Raw genomic sequence first — 10469 nt, forward strand, 5'->3', positions numbered from 1 at the left:
CTTTTGATTGCAGCAGCAGCTGGGTTGATGTGGCAAAGTCACGTACGCCAAAACGACGATGACGGCTGATTGTTTGCGTATCCCGGTCATTTATGAGCTAAATATTAGCTTTTTCGGTCGTTCGCGGCTTTTAGTGTCATGTGGTGCGGGAAGAGGGGCGGGGAACAAGGTCACTTTGCACCACTCTTGGTTGCCATCTGGTGATGAATAGTTCAAACAGCAACGTGTTTGCCGCGCCCGACAAAAGATGTCGCTAATTTCTTTGTTGTTTTTTTACGATTCCAGGCAATGGTGGCATGTTATCCGGGTCACGGATCGCACTACGTCAAACACGTGGACAACCCCAACAAAGATGGCCGCTGTATTACCGCCATCTACTATCTCAATCTCAACTGGGACGTGCGGACGAGTGGCGGTCTCTTGCGGTAAGTTTCGTAAACTACTGGTAGCTTCAACCTGAAACACGGAAAAATAGATGAGTCGAAATTTGAAAAATAATCTTTCCCTTCTGCTTCCTCGGACACAGAATCTTCCCGGAAGGGTGCAACGACCGGGTGGCCGACATCGAGCCCGTCTTCGACCGGATTCTGTTCTTCTGGTCGGACCGGCGGAATCCGCACGAGGTGCAGCCATCGCACCGGACGCGCTACGCCATCACCCTGTGGTATCTGGACGCCGAGGAGCGGGAATCGGCCCGGTTGCGATACCAACGGGACTGCGAAAACACACGGTTCAGTGCGTGAGCGTGAGCGTGTGAGCATCGCTCCGTGCCGCAACGCGGTAAGTTACACACACACATATTGTTTAAATAGTCTCTTAGCTTTAGGTTTGGATTGTTGACTTTTGTGTCAATGTAAAACAGTATAGTAAGTAGCTTAGGATAGTCTGTTTTTTAAGGAATTAACTTTTACAAAACAAATTCTACCACAGCACCGATGTGAACGAAGGCATGAGACAAAGTCGAATAATTTATTTAGCTGAAACTTATATACATATACTATCAAATACTGATAAATGAGAATGTGATATTGTATTAACGATTAAGAGAATACCGCAAAGTAACTGTTATATTACCTGCAATTATTATATTTTTCAACTAGTTCTTTTTGTTCAGTGTACAGTTCTCCTTATATAGGAAAAAAAAAAACTCGGACATACAACAAACTAAAGAAAAGAGAACATCAAACACGCAAAGTTAGTCAAATGTTAGCTTTAGAGCATCCGCAGTAGTGCCGGAACTGTTGCAAACAGTTACGCACAGAGAGCGTGCCATTGCATTGGGGCGGCTCCTAGTACCAAATTAACAGCGGTCGTTGAATTTCGACGATAGCGACATCTGACGGAGCACGTTGTTCGAATACATAGTGAAAAAGGCCAATGACATAAAAGTTGACTCCAGAAACAAAAAGTCTAGGAATACGTACGTAGTAGCTAGGGTACACCAGTTTGGATAGGCTGTCTTTCCGATGATCATAGATCTTGGTGCACGGTACTGAGATGCTGTGCATGAGTATTTTTTGAGAGATGAAAAGATAGACAAAAGTGAAGGGAGACTAAATTCAAGTGCTAATATTTTTTCTTCGTAATTTTCTCCCTATTTGGAAAGTACATTGGAACGGGTATTTAGCAGGGAAGCGCAGGACAGTAACAGAAAGGTTATAAAAAATGAATAAAAACACGTTTAGTTCTGAAAAATGTCAAATTTGATAGATAATTTTATCCGAAAGCATTGCTCGCTTATATTAGAAACTGCACACTTAATTTTGATTACCGAGTTCGGTATTTTTTGACGAGATTAAAACTGCTGAGCACCGAACTCGTTCAGCAAAAATGCATTGTTTACCTTTTCCATACGATTTTGACAGTTGTTTTACTGAACCTCAGTAAAATCGATTACCGAAACTACCGAGATCGTACTGCTGTTATAATCTCGTCAAAAAAGTACTGAACAGGCAATAGGCTCCTAAAGTCCTATCGGGATTCTTGTTTTAAACCACAATATATGGTTCAAGAGTACATATTTACTCAATTTTTGACGTTTTTATTAACCGTAGTTGAAAATATAAAATTTTTATTTTGTTGGCCTTTTGTCTCGTCCCTAGCTTATAACACATACTTTGAGTGATTTTTTTTCACCGTGTATGTCAGATAGGAACATTTTTGAAATCCCAGTGCGAAAAATGTCGAGCTCAGTCACACAAGGTTGACCTCAAATGTCAAAGTAGAACTATTTACCATTTTACTTATTTCGAATTTTCTCAATATTCCTTTGTTTTTCAAGTTCGAGTAAAGTACAATTCCGATTAGAATGCCATGCTTGATCGTATTATTCAATATAAGCGAGATTTCGTCTTTAATTTTAGGACCCTATTCAGAAATAAGTGTGTGGTGATGGTCAAACTACGCCGAAAACTCTTCGTTATTAACAATGTCCGGTACTGACGGTCGCCTCGGTACGATCTACAGCGACTGAAGCAACCGGATGTCGCTACTGCATACGTACAGATTCTCGAGATAGCGTTGCCGGCGATTTTAGAGGAGAAGAACGCAGCGTGGGCGGCAATGCTGCAGTAACGAACCCGGCAGAACGTGGAACGTTACAAGCAGATCCGCCTCTTTCGGGAAAAAACTGCTGCGTCAGTGTTGCAGAGGATAGATATGAACCCCCGTTAAGGAAAGCTAAGGATGCCATCCAACAGCTCAAAATCTAACAACCCCTATGAGGGCATTCAACAATCCTTACGGACAGACCTACAGAAGTTTCTTCAGAGATTCTTCCAGATAGATTCAGTGATGCTGATGCCTCCAAGAGATCCACCTGGGATTCCTCCAGGAAATTCTTCAGGGATGCCTCCAGGATGATTTTTTTTCAGAAGATCTCTCAGGAAGATCTCGATTATAGTACCTTCAGAAATTCTTTCAGGAGAATTCAGGGATGCCTCCTAGAGATACATCAAAGATTCATCCAGAATATCCTTTAAGGATTCTTATAGGGAGTCCTTCAGAGATTAGTATGAAAGTTCCTTCATGGATTCCTTGAGAAGTTCCATAAGGAATTACTACAGGAGTTTTTTTAGGAACTAGTCCAGGAGTTTTCTTAGAAATTCCAGGAGATCTTTCAGAAATTTTTGGAATTTGTTCAAGATACCCTCTAGAAATTCCTTCGGGGTTTCCTCTTGGAATACCTTGGAGATGCCTCAAGAAAATTTTCCAGAGATTCTTTCAGGAGCAATTCTTGAAAAACAGTCCTGAAAGAATCTCTGGAAAATTTTCTTGAGGCATCCCCAAGGTATTCTAAGAGGAAACCCCGAAGGAATTTCTAGAGGGTATTCTGCTATAGCAGAATAGCAGAATACCCTCTAGAAATTCCTTCGGGGTTTCCTCTTGGAATACCTTGGGGATGCCTCAAGAAAATTTTCCAGAGATTATTTCAGGACTGTTTTTCAAGAATTGCTCCAGAAGTTCCTTCAGTGATCTCTCCAGGAGTTCGTTCAGGGATTTCCCTAATAGCTCCAGGAGGATTCAGGAATGCCTCCACGTGTTCATTGGGAATACCTTCAGAAGTTCCCTAAGCTTCTTCAACGGGAGTTTCAGGTATCCTTCCAGAAGTCCCTTTAAAGATTCTTGCAGGAGGATTCATAAATGCCACCTGAAGAATTTTCAAAAATCCCGTGAGTAGTTTCTTCAGGAATTCCTGCAAGAGGTCTTTAGAAATGAGTTCCTGCAGAGTTCTTGCAGAGATCCTTTCTGAAGTACCTTTAACAATTCCTACAGGGGATCTTTCCAGGAATTTTATCAGAGATTCTTCCAGGAGTTTCAGGAATTCTTGCAGATGTATCTTCAGAGATTCCTCCAGAATTTTTTTTAGGGATTCCTACAGAATTTGTTTCAGAAACCTCTGCAGAAGTTCTACAGAGAAACTTATACGAAGATCCACGAATACCTTCAGGAGAATTTAGGGATTACCCCAGAAGTTTATAGAGGGATTCCCATACAAGAGTTCTTTCCAAGATTCCTTCAGAATATTTTTAGGAGATTGCTCGAGAAGTTCCTTCGGAAATTCTTCCAGAAGTTCTTCCAGAGATCTCTCCTGGGGTTCTTTCAGATTGTAGATTGAAATTGGGGTTTTTTTCCAGGAAGACTCACGGATGCCTCCAGGAGTTACATCAGAGATTTTTCCAGGAGCTCATTCAAGAAGTCCTACAGGAGTTGCTTCAAGGTTTCTTGTAGGAGCTTCTTCAAGTATTCCCTAAGGATTATAATCAGGTATATCTTCAGGATATTCTTGGGGGATCTTTCGTGGAGTTTCTCCAATAATTCCTCAAGAATTTCCTTCTGGAGTTATTCCAGGAATTCTTTAGAGAATACCTCCTGCAAATTCTGCCTACCGGAATTCCTTCAAGCATTCCCAAGAGACGAATCAGCCAAGGGCTGAAAGTCTCTATAATAAAGACAAATCAATCAATCAATTGATCATTTCCCTGGAATCCCTGCAGGGATTTCTCCTGTAATTTCTTTGGGGATTCTTCCTAGATTTTTTTCAGAGGTTCCCCTGGACTTCCTTCGTGGATTTCTCCTGGCTTTATCCTGGAATTCTTTCAGGAATTCCTCCGGAGATTCTTCTTAGATTTTCTTTCGAGGTTTCCTCCTAGACTTCCTTCTAGGATTCCTCCTGAAATTGTTTCGGAGATTCCTACTGATATTCCGTCGAATTTATTTGGTAATTCATCTAAGAATTTTTCAGAAATTCCACCTATATTCTTCATGGAATTCCTCTAGGGATTTCTCCTGCACTTCATTTAGGGATTCCTCTTGGACTCTCTTTGGGGATTCCTTCTAGAATTCATTCTGGAATGTTTGCTGGAATTTCTCTGGGAATTCCTCTGGAATTCCTTCGGGTATTCCTCTTGAACATCCTTCATAAATTCCTCCTGATATTATTTCGGGGCTTTCTTATGGTATTTTAACGTGGATTTCTCTTGAAATTTCTTCGGGTTTCCTCCTGGAATTTCTTTGACGATATTCGGGTATTCCTCTTGAACATCCTTCATAAATGCCTCCTGATATTATTTCGGGGCTTTCTCATGGTATTTCAACGTGGATTTCTCTTGAAATTTCTTCGGGTTTCCTCCTGGAATTTCTTTGATGATTTCTCTTAGAAATTGCTTGATGAATTCCTCATGGAATTCTTTCAAGAATCCTTCTGGAATTCCTTTGGGGTTTCCTTCTGGAAGTGCTTCATAGATTTCTCCTAGAATTTCTTCGGGGATTCCTCCTGAAATTTGTTCGGGGATTTCTCTCTAAATTCTTTCGGGAATCCCTCCTAAAATTCCCTCGGAGATTTTTCCTGGACTTCCTATGGGGATTCGTCTTGAAAATCCTTCGAGTATTACGCTTGGAAATCTTTCGGAGATTACACCCAGAATCCCTTCAGGGGTCCCCTCTGGGATTCCTGCAGGTATTTCTCCTGTAAGTGTTTCGGGGATTTCTCCTGGAATTCCTCAAGGAATTCTTCCAGGAATTCCGTCGGGTATACCTGTTGGACTTCTTTCGGGGATTCCTCCTGAACTTTCTTCGAGAATTCCTCTTGTAATTTCATCGGCGATTCCTTCTAATATTCCTTCGGGGATTCCTCCTGAAATTTCTACGGGAATTACTCTCCGAATTTCTTCAAGGATTCCCTCTTGGAATTATTTCGGATTTTGCTCTTGGAATTTCTGCGGGAAATCCTCCTAGAATTATGTCAGGGGTTTCTCATGGAATTCCTACGAGGATTTCTCCTGGATATTCTTCGTTGGTCCCTTCTAGAAACACTTTGATGATTTCTTCTTGCATTTCTTTAAAAAAAAATCTGGATTTTTTTGGGGATTCCTCCTGAACTCCCTTTATTAAATCCTCCTGGGATTTTTCCGAGGGTTCCTCTTGATATTCCGTCGTGAATTCCTCTTAGAACACCTTCGGGGCTTCCTCCTGGGATTCTTTTGGTTATTCCTCTTAGATGTTCTGTGGATTTTATTCATGAAATTCCTTCAAAAATACCTCATGGAATTACTCCAGGATTCCTCCTGGAATTCCTTCGGGATTTCCTTCTTGAATGTTCTCGGGGATTTCTCCTAGAATTCCTTCGAAAATTTCTCCTGATATTCGAAGATTCTTCCTAGTGTTCCTTCGAGGAATCCATCTTTCTGGGGATTCCTCTCAGAATTCCATCTGGGTTTCCTCTTTGAGGAATCCGCTTGTTATTCCTTCGGAGATTCCTTCCGCAATTCCTTCGGAGGTGCCCTCTGGGATTTCTCCTGTAATTTCTTCGAGGACTCTTTCTAGACTTCCTTCGAAGATTCCTTCTAAAATTCAATCGGAGATTCCTCCTGATATTTTGTCGGGGTTACCGGGATTTCTTCATAAAATTCCATTAATGATTTCTCTTCGATTTTCTCCGGAGTTTCCTCCTGGAATTCTTTTAAGAGTTCTCCTTGAATTTCTGCAGGGTTTCCTCCTGGAATTCCTTAGGTGATTTCTCCTCTAATTATATCGGGGATATCTCTTGGAATTTCTTTGAGGATTCCTGCTAGAGTAATTTCGGAGATTCCTTTTATTGCTTTTCGGGGTTTTCTCTTGAGGAGGTCTCTTTTCACTTGCATTCAATTCAAACAAACGTCATGCTAAGAGCTAAATACCTGGAATTTCTTTACGATTTTTTTCGAGAACACCTTCAGAAATTCCTTGACGCATTTATTCAAGAACATCTCCAGGGATTGTTTCAAAAAATCCTCAAGGGACTTCTCCAGGATTTATTCATTCGTGAATTCTTCCATGAACATTTTGCAGGGATCCGACAGTGATTGTTTCAGGGTTTGTTCCAAGAAATGCTTCAGGAATTTCTCCCACGATTCCTTCAGCATTTTTTACAGATACTTCTGCAAGGATGCATCGACGAATTTCTCCAGGATTATTTCCATAGCTTTCTTCGGTGATTCCTTCATAGATTGCTCCAGAGAATTTTTCAAGAATTCTTCTATGAGTTTCACCAGTCATTCCTCCGGGAATTTCTCATGGGATATTATTAGAGCTTCCTCCAGTGATTGTACTAGTGCTTTTTTCAAGTATTCCTCCAAGAATTTCTTTAGGGATTTCCAAAGGAATTTCAATAGAAATTCTTTTAGGTATTTCTGCAAGTGTTCTTTCAGAGATTTCTGCGGTTTCTTCTCCATATATTCCTTTATGAATTCCACTAGAGATTGCTCCAATAATTCAATCTGGAATAATTCGAAGTATTTCAGCAGCAATATCTTCCAGAAACCCTTACAGGAAAATCCAGGAGTTCCTCCAAAAATTATTGTAGACATGGATTCTTTCATATTTTTTTCCTACAGAAATTCTTCCAGGAATTTGTTGAGAAAGTTTTCCTGAGATTTCCCAAGGAATTCCTCATTGGATTGCTTCCGTGATTTAGGAACTCCTGCAGAGATTCCTCAAGGAGTTCCTCCACGAACTCTTCGTAGAATAGCTTCAGGATCTCTCTAAGGATTCCATCTGCAACTTCTTCAGGAATTCTTACTGGAATTCCTCCAGAAATTTCTCAAGGGATTCTTCAACGAATTTCTTCAGAGTTTTCTCCAGGCATTATTCCAGGGATTCCTCTGGGAATTACTACAGGGATTCCCCTTCAGAATTCCTTCAGGGATTCCTTCAGAAATGCCTCTAGAGATTCCTCCAGGAGTGTTTCTATAGAGTCCTCCGGTAATCCCTACAGGCATTCCTCTAAAAGGATATCCTTTAGGGATTCCTCCAAGAATTACAGGGTTTAACTCGGGAATTGCTTCTGTGATTCTTCCTGGAACAACTTATTTTAAAAATTCATCCAAAGATTCTCCCAGGAACTCTTCTTAGGATTTCTTCAGGAATTCCTCCTTGTATTCTGTAAGGATTTTCTCCAGGAATTGATTCAGTACTTCCAGAACTGATAAGAGATTCCCTTAGGCATTGCTCTTGAAATTGCTTCCGGGGTTCCATCTGGAGTTTCAAAGGATTCCTCCAAAATTTCTCCATAAAATTTCATCTGCGATTTCTTCAGGAATTATTCTTGGTATTCCTCTACAAAGTCCTTGAAAGATTTATCCACGATTTTTTTTCTGGAATTCCTCCAGGATTTTTTCCAGGGAATTCTAGGAATTCTTGCTGGGATTTCTCTAAAAATTCCTACAGGAATTCATTTAGAGATTCTACCAGAAAAGATTTCTCTAGGAGTTCCTCTGGAGATTCCTTCAGAAATTCCTCTAGGATATCTTTCATGGATCCCTCCAAGAATTCCATTCCAATTCCATTTTTTTTCAGAGACTCCTCCAAGAAATCGTCCAGGGTTTCCTCCATGTATTCCTTCATGAATTCCTCCAGACATTCTCCCAGAGATTCCTTCAGTAATTGCTTCCGGGATTTTTTTTTCCAAGAATTTCACCAGGAATTTCTATAGAAATTGATCCAGGAATTCTTCAAGAGATTCCTCCATAGATATTTTTTAGGGATTCCTACAGGAATTCCTCTCAAGATTTCTCCAGGAATTACTTCAGGGAATCCTCCAATAATTCCATCATAAATTCTCCAAGGCATTCTTCCAATAAATTTTCCAGGGATTCCTCCATGGATTCTTGCAGAGATTTGTCTAGGTTTTTCAGCGATTCCTCCAGGAATTCTACCAGACATTCCACTAGGAATAGCTTCAGGGACTCCTGGGATTGCTGCAGGAATTCTTCCTGGGATTCCTCCCGAAATTCATGCAGGCATTCCTCGAGGATTTCATCCAGAAGTTTCTCCAGGATCTCCGCGAGGAATTCCTCCAGAAATTGCTACAGGAATTCCTTCAGGGATTCTTCCCGGAATTAATCGAGGACTTCCGTTATAAATTATGTCAGCAATTCGTCCAGGATTTTCTCCAGGAAAGCCGTCAGGGATTCCTTCAGAAATTATTTCCAGGATTTTCTCTAGGAATACTTTCTGAAACTTTTCCCGAAATTCCGCCAAGAATTTTTCCAGATCTTCCTCCAGGAATTGCTGCAAGGATTCCTCCAGGAATTTCACTGAAAATTCCTTCAGGAACTTCTTCAGGGGTTTTTCCAGGGATTTCTCCCCGAATTTCTCCAATGATTCGCCAGGGTTTCCTTCAGAAATTCCTTCAAGGATTTCTCCGGGAATTCCTACAGAAATTTCTCTAGAAATTCTTCCAGGAATTTCTCAGGGGTTTTTCTTTCAGATATTTCTCCCAGGGTTTCTCTAACCCTTAGATCTAAGATTTCCCCAGAAATTTATCCAGTAATTGTTGTAAGAATTCCTCCAGAGATTCCTTCAGGAATTCCTTCAAGGATTCCTCCAGCAATTCCCAAAGGAAAACCGTCAGGATTCCAGCGATGACCATGGGACTCAATCCCGCTAGTGCGCTTGTTGACGAATCCAGCATAGACGAGAACTGGTCTATCGGTTACCTGGGAGGGGCATCACAACTGCAGTAACTGCATCATGTCGATCTTCGCTATTGCGAAGGCTTCGTGCGACGTTGTACAGATCGCTGCTAGCTTGGCCTTATCCGCTACTCAGTTCCCGTTATCGGGAGGGATGCGGCATGGGTCCGATAGTAGGGCGATGTCTGTACTTCGAGACAGACTGCCACAGCAACTGTTGTGCAGCTTCACAGTGGTTCAGGTTTGGTTGCGTAACCTGTATTATCATCGGTTGGTTTGGAGGTCCATTCAGGCCCGACCGTCATGTGACCCTTGTTCGCCGTGTAAATCAGACATTTTGGTGCCGAGTTACACTCCCTGGTGATGTGGCCTTCCACTCCTCACTTCCTGCAGAGTTTACTCCTGTCGGGGCTTTGCACGCCCACGACTTGAGTCCTTGCTCGAAGCACTTGAAACACGCCACTGGCGGCTTGTACATGCTGAGCGGACACACTGACCAGCCTTCTTTGATCTTGCCGACTGCAGTCGATTTGTTCGATCTGCGTGCCTGCCGGATCTTTTCTTTTTTTTCCAACCGTAATCCACGTGTTCTCCTTCTCTTGGTCCGGTTGGACCCCGTTTTTCTTAGGGCTGGCCTTCTGCGGCTTGGTTTCCCTGGTCCCTTTCTTCCTCTTCGGCTTTCCGCCTGCCTCTGCCGGATGCTTCTTGGACCGCGTCTCCTCGGCAGGTTTCGACCATGCAGCTCGAGCCGTACTGCGGTTTTACCTCTTCGCTACGGCTTCAGCGAGCTGCATGCCAGTAAAGAGGAAGCTGTCCGTTTGTGTAGACTGCTCCTCCCTGCTCGTATCAGCCGCATTCCGCTCTTCGACCAAGAGGTCATGCTCCCTCTTGGCCAGAGCCAGCAATTTGCGGAGTTTCAGCAGGCCCTGTTTCAGATCCTTGCTGAAGGTAGTCCGTCCGTTCGTGTATCCGATCGTCCAGCTGTTCCGCAACTACCAACATCTTTGGTGGTCCGCT

The 10469-nt window shown here is 42.2% G+C and overlaps 1 protein-coding gene across 1 annotated transcript in view; it reads left to right on the forward strand.

Moving 5' to 3' along the window:
* The window catches only part of LOC115268552 (prolyl hydroxylase EGLN2), a 54006-nt gene extending 52311 nt beyond the window's left edge, over window positions 1–1695 (forward strand). The window contains exons 5-6 of the mRNA XM_029876642.2: window positions 286–425; window positions 527–1695. Coding sequence (XP_029732502.2) covers window positions 286–425; window positions 527–743 — 357 coding nt within the window. The 3' untranslated portion in view covers window positions 744–1695. The remainder of the gene's footprint in view (window positions 1–285; window positions 426–526) is intronic.
* The last annotated feature ends 8774 nt before the right edge of the window (window positions 1696–10469 follow it).

This window comes from Aedes albopictus, chromosome 1 (assembly GCF_035046485.1).
Source record: "Aedes albopictus strain Foshan chromosome 1, AalbF5, whole genome shotgun sequence".
NCBI lineage: Eukaryota > Metazoa > Arthropoda > Insecta > Diptera > Culicidae > Aedes > Aedes albopictus.